Source organism: Myotis yumanensis, unplaced genomic scaffold, assembly GCF_028538775.1.
Source record: "Myotis yumanensis isolate MYYU_CA2020_CCGP unplaced genomic scaffold, mMyoYum1.0.hap1 SCAF_17, whole genome shotgun sequence".
Classification (NCBI taxonomy): domain Eukaryota; kingdom Metazoa; phylum Chordata; class Mammalia; order Chiroptera; family Vespertilionidae; genus Myotis; species Myotis yumanensis.
The window spans coordinates 42,345,719-42,365,461 of record NW_027223768.1 but is presented as its reverse complement, the minus strand read 5'-3'; the positions used below and the strand labels follow the sequence as shown (position 1 = coordinate 42,365,461).

Sequence of the window (19,743 nt, the reverse complement as noted above, 5' to 3'; positions counted from 1 at the left end):
ACGGACTGTCCAGAGGAGGCCACGGGGGTGAGGGACGGACTGTCCAGAGGAGGCCACGGGGGTGAGGGACGGACATCGCCCAGAGGAGGCCACGGGGGTAAGGGACGGACTGTCCAGAGGAGGCCACGGGGGTGAGGGACGGACATCGCCCAGAGGAGGCCACGGGGGTGAGGGACGGACATCGCCCAGAGGAGGCCACGGAGGTGAGAGACGGACATCGCCCAGAGGACGGCCACGGGGCTGAGGGACGGACTGTCCAGAGGAGGCCACGGGGGTGAGGGACGGACATCGCCCAGAGGAGGCCACGGGGGTGAGGGACGGACATCGCCCAGAGGAGGCCACGGAGGTGAGAGACGGACATCGCCCAGAGGACGGCCACGGGGGTGAGGGACGGACATCGCCCAGAGGAGGCCACGGGGGTAAGGGACGGACTGTCCAGAGGAGGCCACGGGGGTGAGGGACGGACATCGCCCAGAGGAGGCCACGGGGGTGAGGGACGGACATCGCCCAGAGGAGGCCACGGAGGTGAGAGACGGACATCGCCCAGAGGACGGCCACGGGGCTGAGGGACGGACTGTCCAGAGGAGGCCACGGGGGTGAGGGACGGACATCATCCAGAGGAGGCCACGGGGGTGAGGGACGGACATCACCCAGAGGAGGCCACGGGGGTGAGGAACGGACTGTGCAGAGGAGGCCACGGGGGTGAGGGGCGGACATCGTCCAGAGGACGGCCGGAGGCTGCAGAGCGCCCACTCCGTCCTGTGCCGGCGGATGGCTCTGGCCCACAGTCCCGTGTTAGAAAACCGGCGATTCTTGCCTGTTTCCACATCAGTCACCCCAAGAGGACTTCTTAGAGGAGGCGGAGTGGGCGGGCGTGGCGGTGAAGGGGCCCTCAGCCGGGTGCTCACGTCAGGAGGGACCAGCAGGGGGCAGTGCCACACGCCGGCGCGTAGACCGGCCTCCGTGATGGGGGCTCCGCCACCCCGGCGACCTTCCCCGTGATGGGGGCTCCGCCGCCGACGCCGGCGCGCGGCCAGAGACGCGGTCCGAGCGCGGCGCGGGTCGGGAGGTCCCCGAGGGCGGCCGCTGCCGGGCGGACGGGGGTCCGGGTGCGACCGGGTGGGGGCAGGAGGGCTGGAGGCGGGGTCATCTGCGTGGCGGCAGAGCGCGGATTGGCTGGGGCTTGGCGTCCCTTGGCCCCGCCCCTCTGCCTATCTCACCCCACTTGGTCCCCGGAAGCAGAGGGCACACGGCGGGCTGCGATTGGAGGGCCCAGAGCGCCGTCTGTGACGCAAGAGGAGGCGGAGCATCCCCGGGCCCGGGATCTGATTGGAGGACGTGAATGGGGCGTGGCATTCCTGTGTCACCGGGTCCTGATTGGGCGGCGGGCGTGAGAGGCGGGGTCGGCTGGGATCCGAGCTGCGCGGGTCCTGCTGGGCTGTCGGGCGGTGCGCGGAGATGAGGAAGGTGGTCCTGGTCACCGGGGCGAGCAGGTGAGGCCCGTGCGCCCGGCCCGCAGCGGGCCTGCCCCCCCTTCCTGTCCGCCTGGCTCTGACCCGGGAGACAGGCGTGCTGGGCACCGTGTGGTTAATTCCGTTTCTGTCTAACCCAGTGGCGTCGGCCGAGCGCTGTGCCAGCGGCTGCTGGAGGAGGACGACGGGCTGCACCTGTGCTTGGCGTGCAGGAACCGGGGCCGGGCCGAGGCCGTGCGCGCCGCGCTGCTGGCCGCCCGGCCCTCCGCCCAGGTGAGCACCGTGCAGGTGGACGTCTCCGACCTGCGCTCGGTGCTGCGGGCCGCCAGGGAGCTCAGGCGCAGGTGGGCCTCTCTGACGGGCTTTCTCACTGTGGTGGTGCCGCCAGCAGCTGCCATCGAGGAAGGGCCTGCGGTGGCACCGGCGTCTGCCCTCATTCCCTGCGATCATGCTTATTTCATGAGGAGTAACCCAGGCGCGCCCCTGGCGGGCGGCCAGCCCGGCGCCTTACCCAGTGAGCGCCTTGGACACCTGAGAGCATTTTCTGCATCTTTGCTCGCTGGGTGCTAAATAGGTCAGCAGGTACCGGCATAAAGAGATGAGAGCAGTGTGCCCGTGAGGCATAGGGCTTGAAGCTGGGCAGATCCTGGAACCCAGCTCCCCTCCCTGGCTCTTCAGGGCGGACATTAGTGACCGCAGGTTAGCAATTTATAGCAAGGAAGATCCTTGGTGAGTTAGCCAAGCTTAAGGTAATCAGTGAGCTGCCAGCCGCCCACAGCGTTGGTGCTGGTGCGGTGCTGCTGTCCTTAATTCTCCAAGCAGCTCTTAGAGGCGGGTGGTATTGCCCTGGTTTAGGGAACGATGGTTGTTGTGATACAAATTCCGGAGTCTGTGACTGTGTCCAGACAGATCAGATTAGGTGAATGTTATTATTATATAAATTTTACTTGTCAACTAGGGAAGATGTGAATCTAAAAAAATAAATAAAGCCCAAAACTTCCTCAAACCAAAGGAGGGGTGTTTCATAGACAGGGTAGCTGCAAAGCCTAACGGGGGACGAAGCGAAGGAGTGTTGATCAGAGAGGTCTGACTTCACCGTCCACTGTAGCTCCCAGATCCTGTGTGAAGCCAACATCCGAAAAAGAACGCTCACGCGACTGACCCTCCTGTCTTGGTGTTTGCCGGCAGGTTTCAGAGGCTAGACTATGTGTACCTGAACGCCGGGATCATGCCCAGCCCGCACCTGAACATCGGAGCGGTGCTCTCCAGTCTCTTTTCAAGGTAATGCCAGTGCCCAGACAGCCGATGGTCAGCAAGGCGTTTGCCTCGGCCTGGTTTTGCCCTGGGCGTGTGAAGTTGGGTGGCAGAAGGGTGTTGAGAAGAATGAAGACAGGAGGGAAGAAAAGCATTCGTCTCTGGGGAAAGCTGTGTGTCATGATTCCGTGTTCTGGGTCTGAGACGTCTGTGGTGAGCCCAGAAGAAGGTGGGTCAGCTGCGGGACTCAGTCCCCAGGAGGCACCTCTGGCCGGGTGCTCTGACCCGCAGGCTGGGAAGCGCACGGAACTCGCTGGCTCCCTGGAGAGTCTCAGTACAGTGCGGTGGCTCTCACAGATGTTTGACCCCAACCTGCAGGAAGAAAGCACTCTTACCTTGTGACCTCACCTACTTATTCATAGAGGTTCTTGCTAGACTTTTGTTTCACTCTCTTCCATTAAACACACACACACCCTCAGTCCCACACTGGCCTTCACCTGATACACTGACCTTGCAGCAGACACTGTGGTAGGATGCTCGGTGCTCTAAGGATGACCAGTGAGAGCACCAGCCGCCTGGCTGGTTGGGCATTCGCCTCAGTGTGTGGGGGACCCCTCCTCCGCATCACCATCGGCATCACCATCGCCATTGGCATCGGCATCGGCATCGCTGTTGTCCCCGTGGACCTGTGATCTGGTTTGGAAAGAGGTGCCGAGGCTTTAGCAGGTTTAGAGGCCCGGAGGCCGTTGGCGCATGGCCTGTGGCATGTGAGGCATCTTGCGTTGTATGTAACAGCCCCCCAGTCTGAGAAACAGGTGTGTTCATTCCCGTGTTACAGAATCAAAGACATGGAGTTGGGGGCAGAAGGGCAGCAGGGAGCGTCCCTTCAGGGGTTCGGTTGCCGGAGCGTGGGAAAGTCATGCAGTTCTCTTCTGTTTCAGAAAGGTGATCCACGTGTTCTCCACCGCGGAGGGACTGCTGACCCAGGACGACAGGGTCACTGCCCACGGCCTCCAGGAGGTCTTTGCAACCAATGTCTTTGGCCACTTTGTCCTGGTAAGTGCCATCAGGCCTGCACTCAGCACTGGGTCCTGAAGGCTGTGGGCACCATAGCTCTGCTTTGTGAAGCTCAGCGGCGTGGGCTGGCGTTGGATCTGGGAGTATTTAAATAGGACCCGCACTCTCCTCTGAAAACATTGGTCCCTGCAGCAGCCTCTTGAGAGATTATTTTTCCTTTTGCCATCAGCTCTGGAGAGCAGAGAGAAAGTAGAAAGGAACACAGGCCTTCGAAGATCATGCTCAGTGGTCTGTAGAGCCGGACTGGCCTCAGAGAGGAGGGGAGCAGGCAAGCCATTACCGAACGGGACTCATAGCTAATCTTTTGTCGCCCGTTTCTCGAGCCCCCGCACTGTGCGCTGCAGTTCCGGCACAGCTGCCTTGTCCAGCTTGTTCCATGCTCCGGCCTCAGGCTAATCTCTTGGGTGACATTAGCATCTAGACTGTCACGCCAGCTGTGTCCAGTGGCTGACCATTGCTAGGGGCAGCCACTGGCTTTGCCAGTGCAACCTGCTTCTCTGATGCTAGGTTCATGGTCACTTTTCTGCACGTTGAGCCTGTTTTCCCTGAAAATTGGACCACCTTCTTGAGGACTAGCCTATATTTTATAATAAATTGAGGTACATACAAACACTGAATATTATGAAACCGTGAAAAGAAATGAAGACTATTTTGCATTGGTGTGGGATAGCCTCTAGGATTTGATTCTTACAGCGAAATAGCGTAAAGTTACATCTTTACAAAGTACGTGCACATGTATATAATATTTCTAGAATTATATAAATTAGGAACACTGGCTGCCAGGGCCTCGGGGATAAGTGGGAAGTTCATGTTTCATTCTATATCCTTTCGTACTATTTTTTATATGATACTAGTTTTCAACCAAAAATTAAAATATTAAGTCAGGATGGGTTGAATTCCTATCTGTCATTTAAAAAATAAGTTCACCAAGATCATTATCTAATATTTCTCTTATTTTTTCCTAACCCTTTCCTCTTCCTCTGGCATCTTTGCTTATTAAAGTATTGGTACCGACAGGCACACAGGATGTACTTGCTGCCCCGGGATGTAAACTCGACTTGAGTTTCTGCTCAGATGTTTCCGTTGGGTCTGTCTTGGACCTGCCCTTATCACAGTGGCTTTGCTTCTGCTTTAAGCACGTCCTTGCTGACACTAAGATGCCTCAAGGTCACTGTATGTTCCCTGCCCTAGACCTAGAACAGACTGTTCCTCTAAGACAGCAGTTCTCAACCTGTGGGTTGCGACCCCTTTGGCGGTCGAACGACCCTTTCACAGGAGTCGCCTAAGACCACCCTGCATATCAGATATTTACATTACGATTCATAACAGTAGCAACATTACAGTTATGAAGTAGCAATGAAAATAATTTTATGGTTGGGTCACAACATGAGGAACTGTATTTAAAGGGCCAGAAGGTTGAGAACCACTGCTCTAAGGAGATCTGGTTCCTTTCATTGGAGCGGGTGTTAGACACCAGAACCTGGTGCTTGTTGAGGCAGCAAGGGGATGCGTATGTGTGTACCAACCCACATGTGTGCACGTAGTGTACATATTTCCACATGTAACCATCCGCACCTTAATGAATGTGAACACGTGTCCATGCTGTTGTCTTCACTCTCATCCAGCACCGCGCAGGGCCTCTGGCCCCTCCCTGCTCACCTGTGATGTCCCCTCTCCCAGTGACAAACCTACCCCGTTACAGTAGACATTACAGTGGTTTCCACATTGTTGCCCGTACTCCCCAGTCGATCTTGGTTCGCTTTTTGTTCCTGTTTTCCACTCAGATTCGGGAGCTGGACCCTCTCCTCGGTCGCGGTGACAGCCCGTCTCAGCTCATCTGGACGTCGTCCCGCAGCGCCCGGAAGGCCAACTTCAGCCTGGAGGACTTCCAGCACAGCAGAGGCCAGGAGCCCTACAGCTCCTCCAAGTACGCGCTGGACCTCCTGAGTGTGGCCTTGAACAGGAACTTCAACCAGCGGGTGAGGCCGGGCTCTGGCGCGGGTGGGGCGTGGTGTCTGAGCCGCGCTGCTCCGGTGGCAGGGCTCGCCGCTCCCCGTGGCCGCTGAGAAGACGCAGCGTGTTTCTTGAGCAGGATTGCCCTGCGGAAGGAAGAGACCTGTATGGGATCGATAGTTGGTGTCTAGGCACATTTTGGGACAGAGATAACGAGATCCTGACTTCTAGGGTACAGGGGTTCGTGCCCCGCCCTGTACTTCTTCCAGCCGCGATTTCTGGGGCAGAGCCGCGCCACGGCACCTGCGCTGCGAGCCCTCGCTGTGCTGTAGGTGCCCTCTCTCTGCCTGTGTATTTCATACCTTTCCCGTCCCAGAGAGCGGGGCTCAGCGTCCCCCTTCCTGTGAGGATGTGGAGAGGTTAAGTGAGGAACTGGTGGGGGTGCAGCTCAGGGTGGGACCCAGCCGTGTGACTTTGCGGCCTGGATCCGCCACCCCGTGTTCAAGCCATCAGGCCATCCGCCACCCCATGTTCATATTGGTGTCCAGTGGGAGCGGTGGCCCTTGGTGAGCCCTGCGCTCTGCCTGTCCACGCCCCGGGTGTCGAGGGTGTTTCGTTGGCGGGCACCCTTGTCAGTCACGCTGGGTCCTGCAGCCTCGGGGTCTGGGGCCTGCTGCGTCCTTGTGTGTCTCAAACGTTAACATCTCCTGTCGTTCCCACGGGGTTTTCCTGGGGCTTTTTCTGTGCTTGGGGTGTGAGGCTGTGGAGCAATTTAATTCCACTAATATTTACAAAATCTTACCATGTTTAGGGCACGGGGCCAGGCCTGGGGTGGAAGAGGAGGGAGAAATTACAAGAGGACCGTGAAACCATCTGCCTGTACGGGAGCTGCTTTTGTTGGCGGTGTTAATCCTCACCAGCGGAGATTTTTTCCATGATTTTTATTTTTTTTATTTTTTAGAGTGGATGGGGGGAGGGGAATTGATTTCTTTTATTTTTTAGAGAGAGAAACATCGATGTGAGCGGGAAGCATCCGATCGGTTGCCTCCAACAAGCACCCAACCAGGGCTGAGGCTCGAACCTGCGACCCTTTGGTGCAGAAGCCGACACCACTGAGCACTGGCCAGGGCGGGGGAGCAGCTTTGGTGCATTAGACACAGCAGCCGGCCTCCCGGGGGAGGGTCGGGACCTGCGCTGTCCTGGAGCGGAGGCCTGTCGGGCGGGCCCCACTCTGCGAGTCCTGACTCTTAGTGGTGAGGCTGTGCACACGTAGCTGCTGGGAGCCCGCGGCGGGACCTATGGTCCTGGCTCAGTCCCGGGCCTCGGTTTGCTCACCTGGCCAGTAGGGACAGTAGTAGTTCCTGCCTCCTGGGTGGGGAGCGAGGGCGGGTCTGAGCAGTCAGTAGTGCTTTGCGCTCAGAGCGTGCCTGCGGGTGTGCACAGGGGTGCGCTTGTATGGTGTGTGCACATGGTCTGCATGTGTGTGCTCGTGCGTGTGTGCGCTGTTGTTATTCTTGTTACTGTGTTACGGTTTGAGCCCAGTGTGCTGGTCCAATGGAGATCCTCTGGCTTCTTGAGATGACAGCTTTTCACAACTGCTTGTCCCCAGACCCCCTTGTGGGGGCAGGTCAGCGTGGGCGGGCTTGTCTGACCTTGGACAGCCTGGGCTAGTGAAGTCTGGTTGTCAAGCAAGTAAGGCAGGGTGGGGCACCTTTTCTGCCAAGGGCCACTGGTATTTATAACATCGTTCACTTCCTGTAGTTCCCTTAACATGAATTGCTGTAACTGTGAAAAACGCTCCTAGATTGATGGAATTTCGAGTCCCGCCTGCGGTTGCCTTGGCAGGGCCAGACCCAATGATCCCGAGGGCCTCCTATGGCCCCAGGGCCAGACGTTCCCCACCCCACAGTAAGGGTTGGGATTTCGTCGTGCAGCTCTGGCCGGTGTGGCTCAGTCGGTTGGTGCTTCATCCTGTCCTGGTTTGATCCCCAGTCAGGGCACGCACTTAGGATGTGGGTTTGATCCCCAGTCAGGGTGCATGTAGGAGGCAACTGATCGATGTTCCTCTCTGACATCGATGCTCCTCTCTCTCTCCCCCTCTCCCTCTCCCTCCCTCCCTCTCTCTAAAACCAGTAAACATGTCCTTGGATGAGGATAAAGAAAGAAGGGAGACGTGGCTTCGGCTCAGCCTCAGCGTGGCCTTGGCTTTTGCTCAGAAAAGCAGCCAAGAGAGAACTGCACCCTCCAGAGCTGAGGGATGCGTGCGCGTTGGGGCCCACCGGCTCGCTCCCCTGAGCTGCCGTCCGTGGTGACGTGCCCGGCACCCAGAGCACCGGGCCTCGTGGTCCGTGGTTCCCTGTGGGCAGTGGTTGTGGTGAAGCCCCTCCCTGCGTGTTTCTGCTGTGGCTCAGCATCAAGGTTTAGTTCACAGACGTCTTCACTTAGGGCTGACGCGTCCCTGCCTGGGCCTGACTGGCTCCCAGAACAGAGGTCCCTGGCTGTCTCGGGGGTAACCGTGACTTTCTTGGGAGGAATTGTTGGTCTGTAAGGCTGGGAGTCCAGGCCCCTGGTAAGCGCAGGGACTCCCGGGGGGCTGGGTGGGGGTCAGTGTGCGTCCGGAGCCTCACCGCCCCGAGCAGAACAAGCTTTGCAGGTGCTTTCTCCCCACGGCCGCCTGTTACACTGCTACTTGCAGCATTGCGTTTAAAAAATAAGATGAAAAGTAATAAAAATGAGTTGAAATGGTCAATATCAAAGAAGGTCAATGTAGTAAAAATTAAACGGATTCACTAGTAAAGCAAGTCCCCGTTCTGCAGGGGCAGACTGCACAGCGCCCCCTTCTGGTCCACGAGTTGTGTTGCTGGGCTCGACAAGAGTCCTGGCGGAGGCCCCCTCGGAGGCCTGCAGGGGGCGGGGTCTCTGTGGGCCACTCAGCCCTCTGCTCTGAGCCCAGCGCCCCACCCGCAGCTGGAGTCTGGGTCTGTGCCCCTCTGGGAGGCAGACACACAGGGCAGCTCGTGTCTGTTCCCAGAGGCAGAGACTGTCCTGTGTGTCCTTTTGTCTCCAGCGATTTTTAGGGTTGACAAGCTGACCTGCACCTGACCCAGCAACACGGGAAACTCAGGTGCCAGGCCCCTTTCTCCAGCTTCAGGTCTGGCTGCTCTTCGTCCGGGGCGTTGCTTGAGATTAGAGACGGTCTCACTAATTTTCTGCACCCTGAGTACCCCCCACAGTGGGTCCTCAGCCCCGAACTTCCACTAACAGGGTCTCCCCAGCAACCAGGACCCCTCAGAGCAGAGGCCTTTCCTGCCTGTCCTGGCGCGTTGGTGCGTGTCCTTGGTTCACCAGCGTGTCCAGGGCTGAGTCAGCGCCCCGAGCTCGGCCCTGCCCGCCGTCCCTGCGCCCCGAGCTCAGCCCTGCCCGCCGTCCCTGCGCCCCGAGCTCAGCCCTGCCCTCCGTCCCTGCGCCCCGTGCTCAGCCCTGCCCGCCGTCCCTGCGCCCCGAGCTCAGCCCTGCCCGCCGTCCCTGCGCCCCGAGCTCAGCCCTGCCCGCCGTCCCTGCGCCCCGAGCTCAGCCCTGCCCGCCGTCCCTGCGCCCCGAGCTCAGCCCTGCCCGCCGTCCCTGCGCCCCGAGCTCAGCCCTGCCCGCCGTCCCTGCGCCCCGAGCTCAGCCCTGCCCGCCGTCCCTGTGCCCGCAGGGCCTGTTCTCCAGTGTGGTGTGCCCGGGGACCATGCTGACCAACCTGACCTACGGGATCCTGCCCCGCTTCGTGTGGACACTGATAATGCCGATCATATGGCTGGTGAGTGCGCCCCGCCCAGCGCCTCCTTTCTCTGTTTATGCAGCGGTTCCACTCGGGACTGAAGGGTGTGTGGGGGCTGGGAAATGATTTCAGAAATTGAATCGGGAGGTGGCAGAACCTCATGTCCCTGGAGGATTGAAGTCCATGGCAAGTAGCCTCTGCTTCCCCCAGCTGACCCCACACTGCCCATCCCTTCTCTGGGAGGGCGCGCTCCCCTGAGCGTGCTCCGTGGGCCGTGTGAGTGGGAACCTGGCTGCATGGTGGTTACAGGCTTCCTCGCGTGCTCGGTGTGGTCACGTGCACGTGCACACAGCTCCTGGGAGGCCGAGTTTGTGCTCACGGCCAGAGCCACAGGTCAGCGCTTCTGGTTTGTGTTTTGAGCGTTTCTCGCAGGAGAGCTTCAGCCACTAGAAAAGGCTCCTTTGAGGGACTGTCCTTCCATGTGGAGCTCAGAAAACGCCCTCTGTCGCCAGGCGCGAGGAGGCAGGAGGAATACGCCTCCGCGCTCCAGGGGCTGGCCTGGAGGGTGGGATTAAGTGCCATTTCTGTTTTAGACTTCTTTACTTCGACACTTAAATGTTCAGGGAGAAGAAGTGCAGGTTGTCTTTAAATGTGTGATGATTGCTGCTTTTGGGGCCTTGTTCTAAACCCCCACGAATGACTCTTGTTTTCTCTCCGTCAGCTTCGCTTCTTTGCAAACGCTTTCACCTTGACGCCGTACAATGGAGCTGAGGCCCTGGTAGGTGGGGGCCACAGGGCGATGGTGGCCGGCACTTGGGCTTCCCGGGGAGGTCACCTGTGGGTCAGCCTAGAGCAGTGATAGCGAACCTATGACACGACACGTGAACTCATTTTTTTGGTTGATTTTTCTTTGTTAAATGGCATTTAAATATCTACACTAATAAAAGAGAAACATGGTAATTAGCATATGACCGCCACCCTTCCCATTGGCTAATCAGCATATCCTTATGCAAATTAACTGTCAGCCAAGATGGCGGCCGGCAGCCATGCACTGAAGCGAACAGGGAGGCTTGCTTGCTCCAGTGACGGCGTACTGGCATGCACCAGGCCTCTATCCTATATAGTAAAAGGGTAATATGCCTTCCTGCACCGGGATCAGTGTGACAGGGGGCAGCGCCCAAACCCCCTGATCGCCCTGTGGCGATCGTGTGTGACGGGACGGGGCCACAACCTCCCTATCCGCCCTGCTCTGTTCGTGACAGGGGAAGGCGCCCCAACCCCCTGATCAGCCCTGCTCTGTGCCTGATAGGGGGGAGCTCCCCAATACCCTGATCACCCTGCGGCTCTGTGTGTGACAGGGTGCGGCGCCCCCAACCCCCCCCCCCCCCCCCCACGGGCCATGCTCTGTGTGTGACAGGGTAGAGCCATAACCTCCCCATTGGCACTGCCCTGAGTGTGACAGGGTGCAGCGCCCCAACCCCCTGATCCGCCCTGCTCTGTGTGTGACAGGGGGCAGTGCCCCAACTCCCCTATCGGCCCTACTCTGTGAGTGACAGGGGGGAGCTCCTCAACCCTCTGATCTGCCCTGCTCTGTGCATGACAGGGGGGAGCTCCTCAACCCCCTGATCGGCCTTGCTCTGTGCGTGACAAGGGGGAGCTCCCCAATCCCCTGATCGACCCTGCTCTGTGTGTGACAGGGTACGGAGCTCCAACCCCCCTGATGGGCCCTGCTCTGTGAGTGACAGGGGGCAGCGCCCCAACCCCCTGATCGGCCCTGCTCTGTGAGTGACAGGGGGCAGCACCCCAACCCCGATTGGCCCTGCTCTGTGCGTGACAGGGGGTGGCGCCGCAACCTCCCCATCGACCCTGCCTTGAGTGTGACAGGGGGCAGTGCCCCAACCCCCCAATTGGCCCTACCCTGAGCATGACTGAGGGTGGCATCGCAACCTCCCGATCCGCCCTGCTCTGTGCATGACGGGGCAGCGCCTCAACTCCCCAATCGGCCCTGCTCTGAGCCTGACCAGGGGCTGCACCTAGGGATTGGGCCTGCCCTCTGCCACCCAGGAGCAGGCCTAAGCCAGCAGGTTGTTATCTCCCGAGGGGTCCCAGACTGCGAGAGGGCACAGGCTGGGCTGGGGGACCCCCCGGGGGAGCCCCCCCCGCCCCAGTGCACAAATTTTTGTGCACCGGGCCTCTAGTATAAAATAAATATCAAAAATATAAGTCTTTGTTTTACTATGGTTGCAAATATCAAAAAATTTCTATATGTGACACGGCTCCAGAGTTAAGTTAGGGTTTTTCAAAATGCTGACACGCCGAGCTCAAAAGGTTCGCCATCACTGGCCTAGAGGCAGCAAAGCCCAGGCCACTTCCTGGGACGGAGATGCTCCTTCCTCCGTTCACATCGGAGTCGAGCTGTTACTGTTGGGAAACCAGTGTGTTTACTTGCTGCGCTCCGGCCGGCCGGGGCTGCCGCGCTCCCTCGTTGGGGCCGACGCTGCTAATGGCTCACGGTCATCGTTTCTGTCGGACACACAGGATGTCCCCAGGGTCCTCTACTGTTGGGTCAGGGCCCGCTGGCCGCACCGTCTGGGTGAAGTCCCCCACTTAGTCACTCTGTGTGTCTGTCCCTCACTCCCCAGCGCTCCTTCAGGACAAGGGCAAAGGCCACCAACAGAACTTTAAACTGCCTTAATCGTAGGAAGAGACGCTCAGTTTTACACTGAGAAATGCAAACCAAAGTCACTGAAGCTTCCAACTCCGAGGGTGGAGAGGAGGGAGTTCGCGATGTTGCCTCTGGGCTGGGGTCGGTGGACCCCGCAGGACAGTGAACACGGTCAGTGCGCAAACCCAGCCATTCCGGCTTTGGTGTTTATCGTCTCTGTGTGCTCAGACTCCAGGTAACGCTGGACTGTCCCTCATCACAGTGCGGCTGTGACAGCAAAGACCTGTCCGTCCGTCCATTGGAAGCTGGTTATATAGATTGTGGAATGCCAGCTGCTTAGAAAGAGAATGAAGCAGACCCGCTCACCCTGAGTAAAATGTCTGCAGACGCTTGCGGGGTGTGGGGTCCTGCTTCCCGGTCAGGGCGAGCAGAGGTCCCGCTTCCAGCAGATGCGCGGTCGTGGGTGAACACGAGATGCTGGTCGCCTTTGCTTCCCGAGAGGGGACGGAGAGGAGGGACGGAGAGGAGGGGACGGAGAGGAGGGACGGAGAGGAGGGACGGAGAGGAGGGGACGGAGAGGAGGGACGGAGAGGAGGGACGGAGAGGAGGGACGGAGAGGAGGGGACGGAGAGGAGGGATGGAGAGGAGGGACGGAGAGGAGGGGACGGAGAGGAGGGGACGGAGAGGAGGGACGGAGAGGAGGGACGGAGAGGAGGGGACGGAGAGGAGGGACGGAGAGGAGGGACGGAGAGGAGGGACGGAGAGGAGGGGACGGAGAGGAGGGATGGAGAGGAGGGACGGAGAGGAGGGGACGGAGAGGAGGGGACGGAGAGGAGGGACGGAGAGGAGGGACGGAGAGGAGGGGACGGAGAGGAGGGACGGAGAGGAGGGGACGGAGAGGAGGGACGGAGAGGAGGCGCGGCGGGAAGGGGGCTTGTGTGTCACTGGGGCAACCGCTGTTTCTGTGAGTTACCTGGTGAGCGGGGCGCCATGAGCTTTAATTTGGGGATTAAGAGAAGAGGCTTTTGCTTCAGGTGCTTTCCAAAGGATGCCGTCAAGCAGGCTGCCCTCTCCCTTCGAGTCCCAGCAGCGGGTCATGGAGCCGTGACAGCGAGCTGGTCGAGAGGACTTCTAGTCCAAGTCCCCACCGGCCGCGCCCTCTTCCTTTCCAGGTGTGGCTCTTCCGCCAGAAGCCCGAGTCCCTCAACCCTCTGACCAAGTACCTGAGCGCCACCACCGGCTTCGGGAGCAACTACGTGACCACGGAGAAGGTAGGCTGCCCGCTGTCCCGGGGCGGCTCCGGCCGTTCCCCGTGGCCGCCTCAGTCCTCCACGCGGGCGAGCGCCCTCCCGTTCCCAGAGTGTTGGTGTCGTTCCCCGCCACCGTTTCCGGTTCCCTTCCAGATGGACCTCGACGACGACACTGCTGAGAAGTTTTACCGGAGCCTCCTGGAGCTGGAGAGGCACCTGCGGGCCACCCTGCTGAGCACCGACTAGTGGAGCGACGGTGGACGGTGGCCGAGCACGCGCCCTCTGTCCTGTGCCCGGGCCCCTGGCGCGGGGGATGGTGCTGTTTGTGGTGAAGTGAACTCTCCGTCTCCCTTCCGTCCCGTGTTCTCTCCAAGGCTGTGTGTGCTCGTGGAAAAGGTTCACAAGTGAAAATCACTTGGCTGTTCTCCAGAATGGTGGCCCACCCAGCTCAGCCAGAGCCCCCACCGCCACCTCCCGGGGCTCCTGTCCCACCAGCTGGAGCCCCAGCCGGGCTCCGGGCCAGGCCTGGCCTCAAGGAGCCAACCTGTGGGCACATGGGTCCTCCTGTTGGCCGGTCCTGGCGGGGACACGGCCGCTCTGAGTGACAGGCTCAGCTGTGCCCTTGTCCCAGGAGCATTTTCTTAGGCCTTTCCCTTAATCTTCCCACTGCTCCTACCAGTCCCAGGCTCCAGCCTGGCCTCTCCTTCAGGCGCCACCTGGCTGTCGCAGGAACTAAGGAACTAGTGTGCTGGGGCCGCCTCAATTATTTCTTACAATTTTTTAAAATTTAAGGTGACAATTTAAAAATATATTTTTATTGATTTCATAGAGGAAAGGAGAGGGAGCTAAAGATAGAAGCATCAATGATGAGAGAATCATCAATTGGCTGCCTCCTGCATGCCCCCTACTGGGGACTCAGCCTGCAACCTGGGCATGCTCCCTGACCTTGACCAGGAATCGAACGGTGACATCCTGGTTCATGGGTCAGCGCTCACCACTTAGCCACACCACCGGGCTTTCTTACCGTATTTTAAAAGCGTCATCCTGACATTGAGGTCAGTCCATGTTACCATGGGCCTGGCTCTTAACACCATCTGCAAATCTGTTCATTACTGACCAACCCATTTTCATGCCCATGTTTTAATGGATGTAAATTTGGGCAAGAATGATTTACTTACATCTTATGTTTCAATAAAATTTTCCAGCTGAGCTATTGCTGGTGTTGGCAGTGGTCAGAGGCAGTGGTCGGAAGTCAATTCAGACTTTGTTTCCATGACATGAAGACAAAATGCTGAAATGCTTAGATGTTTTTACCCTAGATATAACCAACACCTGGGACACAATAAAGTGAGTGAAGTTTCGGATGAGTCAATAACAGTGAAAATTATATTTAAATATAATTTCTATACATTTTGAAGTATGAAATTTTTATTATAATCTCTCTAATTTTGTTGCTAAAGATATTTTCAATAAAGTTGGACATTCTGTAGGCAAAAATGAGGACTGGACCCTCCCTGTGAAGTGAGGGTGAAGCGGGCCCCGAGGGCAGTAGCGCCTGGCGGACACCCAGGTCCCTGAGTGCAGGGGGCGGGTTGTCTGCTTCCTCTGCCCATGGGAGGGTGAGCATTGAGCGCCATAATGTGCGCGAGGGAAGGAAGCGTTTTCTGGAACGATGACAACGAAGTTTTTATTAGAGACGGTGGGGTGTCACGGCTCAGATGCTACAGGTCAGGCACGGTGGCACCACGTGACATGTCTGGACACAGCGGGGGGAGGGCCGCAGCGGGGCTGCGGCAGATCTGGGTCCACAGGAGTGGAGATGGCACGAAGCGGGGAGTGCCCAGTGTGTGTTTCTGTCCACGGCCCAGCAGCGGCCACGCTCGGGCTGCCTTGGCCTGGCCCCTGGGCTCCGGCTCTGGCTGCAGGAGAAACACCCACACAAAATGGGGAAGAGACGGGCACAGATGGCGGGCTGGGCGGTGTGCACGCAGCCTCTGTCCTGGCGCGGCCTCCACCATGGCCCCTGAGTTCATGTTCGTCATCCGAGCCGCCCTGGGCTGCCGCCCGCCCCCCGTTTTGCTGGGCAGGGATGCTGGCGGGAGCACAGTGCTTGCCAGCTGTTGATTAGGTTGCCGGTTTGATGTGAGCAGGTGGAAGGTGGGAACAGAAAACCTAAGTGGGGCGCCTGGGAGGGAGGTGGTCTGCACAGGCCGGGAGTCCAACCCTCAGGGGCCCAGGACCCAGGGCGGTGCCCTTTGGCCAGCAGGTAGCGCCACAAGCGACAGAATGGGCGGCACCACCTCTTCAAGGCAGATTCCTATTTCTGAGACCTTAGCCAGGGGTGCGGGTGCATCACTTACCGGTTCCCAGGAGACTCCCCTCCCCTCGCTTTTCATCGACTGGCCTTGCAGATTCGGGGAAAGGGGGAAACGATTGAAAATAAAATTGTGCACATTTCTCTAGTGGCTGACGTGTTACTCTGAGGGCTTGGGAGGGTTGGAGAGGTGACCTCCAGGCGCCCTGTGCTGGGTCCCGGGACCCCCGTGCCCAAATATCTCCCCCAAGCAGAGCAGCCGCTCAGCCTCGGGGGGCACCCGGTGCCGCAGGTAGTGGGCGTTGGAGGCCCTTGCCAACACCTCGAGGAAGGAGGGGGCCCCCGGGGACACGTCGGGCTGCAGGCCTGTGGCCTCCGGTCTGGCCTCGCCGAGGGCCCCGCCACGGTCACCGGCTGGGCTGGCCCCGGGGCCAGGGGCTGTGGAGCAGGTGGCGGCGGCTGGGTCGGGCGGCATCTCCCCTGCGAGGGGGGAGGTCACCTGGCTTTGAGGTGGCGACTGCTCTTTGCTTCTCGTGGGGCCCTCGAGGCCATCGTGGCAGGAAGGAGGCCCCTGGGGCCGGGCCCCATGTGCTTCCTGGGCTGTGTTGGTGGCCAGGGCTCTGGGAGGGGTGAGAAGAGGAAGATTCTCTGAAGCCCATGAAGATGCCCATATGTTGAATTTCCAAGTGATTGCACCGCGGCCCCACATGGGGTGTCAGCCAGGCCACAAGGGGGGTGCGTGCTGCCCAGGGGTGGTGTTTTCTCAGGGAGGAGCCCTGGCAGGGACAGCGGGAGGAGGTGGGTGGGTGCGGAGGGGCTCACCTGGCTCCAGTGGCCCGAGGGGCCCCGAGGTCCCCTCCCTGCTGCGGGCGCACGGGGGCGCCTCCTGGTCTCTGCTGAACCCTGTTCCCGGGGGAGGAGGGCCACTTGCTCTTGCGGTCTGCTGGGAGGAAATGCATGCCTGTCATGGGCTGAATTGTGTCCCACACTGATCCCTCGCAGCCCTGACCCTGGGCAGCCTGTGGCCATTGGCGGAAGAGCCTTACAGAGGTGCTCGGGCACCATGAGGGCACCAGGGTCCCTAGTTGGACGGGACTGGCGTCCATCACACGGGGAGATCGGACGCAGACACCCGAGGGGGAGACACAAGGGGGAAGAGGCCTGGAGGTTGCCTGGGCTCGCTCCTCCCTCCCAGCGAGCAGCTTGGCCACACCTGGGTCTGGGCCCCAGCCTCCAGGGCGGGGCATGACTGTTGTTGAAGCCTGGGCTGTGGGTAGGATGCCCAGACCCAGGGCAGTGCGGGAGGAAGGAAGAGAAGCTGAAGCCGTCTGTGCCTGGGCCATGGCCGCCGCCCCGAGACCTCCAATGGATGCTAAGGCACCGGGACCTCCGATGGACGCTAAGGCACCGGGACCTCCGATGGACGCTAAGGCACCGGGGCCTCCGATGGACGCTAAGGCACCGGGGCCTCCGATGGACGCTAAGGCACCGGGGCCTCCGATGGACGCTAGGGCACCGGGGCCTCCGATGGACGCTAGGGCACCGGGGCCTCCGATGGACGCTAGGGCACTGGGGCCTCCGATGGACGCTAGGGCACCGGGGCCTCCGATGGACGCTAGGGCACCGGGGCCTCCGATGGACGCTAGGGCACCGGGGCCTCCGATGGACGCTAGGGCACCGGGGCCTCCGATGGACGCTAGGGCACCGGGGCCTCCGATGGACGCTAGGGCACCGGGGCCTCCGATGGACGCTAGGGCACCGGGGTCTCCGATGGACGCTAGGGCACCGGGGTCTCCGATGGACGCTAGGGCACCGGGACCTCCGATGGACGCTAAGGCACCGGGACCTCCGATGGACGCTAAGGCACCGGGACCTCCGATGGACGCTAAGGCACCAGGCGTCTGCCTGTTTGCCTCGAGGCCTCTGGGGGACGACAGAGCACTTGCCCTTTGGCTTAAGGAGAGCGAGAAAGCCCGGAGTGGACGCGGTGCAGGGCGTCGAAGTGTCCCAGCCTCAGCAGCGTGTGCGGCCGGAAGGCCCTGGGAGGCCGGGCAGTGGGCAGAGCTGGGAAAGCTTGTGCCCCCCCCGTCTGCTTAGCGGGGCCGAACCCTGGGGCTCAGGTTTGACCCCTTCCCTAAGGTGCCCTCAGGCTCACCGCTGCGCTGAGTGGTACGGACCCGGCATGGAAAAGAGGTGAAACCCACTCAAAGGGGCGCGAAGGGAGAGTAGAATGAAAAGCAAAGCGAGAAAGCAGGAGACCAAGGGTTCGAGCGGGAGAGCGAATTGAAAGAGGGCCTGGCCTCAGCGGTCAGGGGTGGGCACTCCAGGAGCTGCGAGGGCCTGGCCCCGCCCCGCCACCTCCCGGGGTTACCTTGCTGCAGCCTCTGCAGCTGTTTCTGCAGCTGCCGCTGCTCCCAGGCCAGCAGCCTCAGGTGGCACAGGTGGGCTTGCTCGAGTCTCTGCAGATGCTGGCTGAGCCTGGCCTCGGCCTGCTTGGCGTGCTTCCTCTCCAAATCCAGCTGCTTATGCAGCGGCCTCCTGGCCATGTGCTGCTCCGTCCCCTTCATGCTCTCCCAGGCGACACGGAGGCCCCGACACAGCCAGTGGGCGCCTGGCCTGGCCTCTCGGGCGGGTCTGAGCTGCGCTGCCTGCCTGTGAGGTGGAGGCGCTCTGTTGGGAAGTCTGCTCTGCCGTGAATGAGATGCCAGGGACCCAGAGGACGGAGGGGCAGTCGCTCCTCTGAGCCCCGCCTCTGCCCAGAAATCCGTGGTAGATGGAGTGTCCCCCCCACCCCCGCTCCCCCAGGACCTGCTGTAAGATCAGGGGAAGCACACAGGACTCTGGGGAAAGAAAGGCAAGGCTGTCTGTGGAGACGGCATCGCCACCCACGGGAGTGCCGCCTGCCTTCCTCGGTGTCCTGCTCAGGGCTCCCTTCCCTTCATTCACTCACACGTGCAGGTCTGTGGCCTGTAACGGCCCCGTGCCAGCCGCTCTGGGAGGACGCGGTCCCGTGGAGGGAGATTTCAGGTCGGTGACTTGGGGGCCTAATCAGAACAATCACTTTCAAAAGTGCAAAGAATGGGACCTGCTGGTCCAGGCGCTGCCCCCCTGGGCCTGACACAGCCCTTGGGTGCCCTCAGCCTCTCGTGTTCCCAGAACCGTCCCCTCCTCCCTCTGGACCCTGAGGACCAAGCCCAGGGCGACTTCTCCCTGCTCGGGTCTCCTGGCAGTAAGGGCAGGGACAGGTCTCCCGCTGGAGCCCGGGGTGAGTGGGTTTCCATCGATAGTGATAGTATTGTGGTGGCAAGACAAGGTCAGGACGAGGGAAGACGAGCGAGGACACAGGAGAAGCTAGGCAGCCGCTCTGTGGACCGAAGGCCAGGTGAGCAGCACTTACCTGCGAGCCCGGCTCCCCCGGAGGACGCTGCTCCCTCCTCTGCGCTGGGTAAGGAGCTGAGCTGCGCTTCTTGGGTCCAGGGGTCTGGTGTGGGAGCGAGGCCAGCTGGAGCCAGAGCGGAATATGCTTCAAAGCTCGCAGAGCCTGTGTCCCGCTCAGGAATGCTGGCTCCCTGGCAGGCTCGCCCCAGGCTCTGAGTCCTGCCCCCCCAAGGGTCCCGCCCCTTACTGTCCCCGTGTCCATGGGAGCCCAGAGTGGAAGCCAGGCATGTCCGTGCTTGCACCCCCTTCTTCCTCCACTGAGCCCTGCCCCTCCTGCCCCCATTCCTGTTCCTGGGAAACCAGGCCAGGCCCGGAGACGGAGATGCAGAGTGTTTTCTGTCTGTGCTCGTCTGCGGGCAGGAGGGACCCGCTTCCTGGCGCCTCTCACCACCCCCCCCCCCCCCCCCCCCCCCCCGCCTCGCTCCAACCCTGTTCCCCCATGTTAGTGCCAATGATAAGATTTCCCAGGCTCAACCCAGAGCCGGATGGGAAACTGCAGGTGCTTCGGGATCGTCTCAGGGACAACGCAGGCGGCCAGGCCCCTGTGGGTTATGGAA

General features: G+C 60.4%; 2 protein-coding genes across 9 annotated transcripts; one reads left to right on the top strand and one right to left on the bottom strand.

Annotated features, from left to right (window-relative positions):
- Positions 1–1,439: 1,439 nt before the first annotated feature.
- Positions 1,440–15,896, top strand: HSD17B7 (hydroxysteroid 17-beta dehydrogenase 7). Of its 3 annotated transcripts, none has more exons than XM_070396208.1 (9): positions 1,440–1,493; positions 1,613–1,745; positions 2,661–2,753; positions 3,672–3,782; positions 5,588–5,782; positions 9,454–9,558; positions 10,241–10,297; positions 13,357–13,455; positions 13,588–15,896. In XM_070396208.1, the coding sequence occupies exons 1-9, from the start codon at positions 1,459–1,461 to the stop codon at positions 13,678–13,680; spliced, it is 921 nt and encodes a 306-aa protein (XP_070252309.1). In that variant the 5' UTR covers positions 1,440–1,458; the 3' UTR covers positions 13,681–15,896. The 3 variants fall into 3 exon arrangements, with proteins under 3 accessions (XP_070252309.1, XP_070252308.1, XP_070252310.1); XM_070396207.1 differs by having other exon boundaries at positions 1,613–1,816; positions 3,668–3,782; XM_070396209.1 differs by lacking the exons at positions 5,588–5,782; positions 9,454–9,558; positions 10,241–10,297; positions 13,357–13,455; positions 13,588–15,896 and having other exon boundaries at positions 1,613–1,816; positions 3,672–3,737.
- On the bottom strand, positions 11,713–19,319 carry CCDC190 (coiled-coil domain containing 190). 6 transcript variants are annotated; one of them, XR_011468652.1, is made up of 7 exons: positions 19,146–19,319; positions 18,699–18,792; positions 18,120–18,400; positions 16,571–16,691; positions 14,613–16,368; positions 12,551–13,818; positions 11,714–11,940 (listed from the first exon to the last, which is right to left on the bottom strand). XR_011468652.1 is itself a non-coding variant. In XM_070396210.1 (5 exons), exons 3-5 carry the CDS (start codon positions 18,313–18,315, stop codon positions 15,909–15,911), a joined length of 777 nt encoding a protein of 258 aa, XP_070252311.1. In that variant the 5' UTR covers positions 18,316–18,400; positions 18,699–18,792; positions 19,146–19,319; the 3' UTR covers positions 11,713–15,908. The 6 variants fall into 6 exon arrangements, 1 of the variants encoding a protein (XP_070252311.1); XR_011468653.1 differs by having other exon boundaries at positions 11,714–12,519; positions 13,158–13,818; XR_011468651.1 differs by having other exon boundaries at positions 11,714–12,516; positions 13,158–13,818.
- Positions 19,320–19,743: the final 424 nt, after the last annotated feature.

Bases quoted from the DNA above. Each gene is read 5' to 3' on its own strand.
- CCDC190 (XM_070396210.1), bottom strand. From the start codon at position 18,315: ATGAAGGGGACGGAGCAGCACATGGCCAGGAGGCCGCTGCATAAGCAG. The intron at 16,692-18,119 runs GTAACCCCGGGA...ATTTCCTCCCAG, and splicing joins GCTGCAGAGGCTGCAGCAAG to CAGACCGCAAGAGCAAGTGG. The intron at 16,369-16,570 runs GTGAGCCCCTCC...CACCCCTCCCAG, and splicing joins CCTCGGGCCACTGGAGCCAG to AGCCCTGGCCACCAACACAG.
- HSD17B7 (XM_070396207.1), top strand. From the start codon at position 1,459: ATGAGGAAGGTGGTCCTGGTCACCGGGGCGAGCAG. The intron at 3,783-5,587 runs GTAAGTGCCATC...TTTTCCACTCAG, and splicing joins TCTTTGGCCACTTTGTCCTG to ATTCGGGAGCTGGACCCTCT. The intron at 10,298-13,356 runs GTAGGTGGGGGC...CTTCCTTTCCAG, and splicing joins ACAATGGAGCTGAGGCCCTG to GTGTGGCTCTTCCGCCAGAA.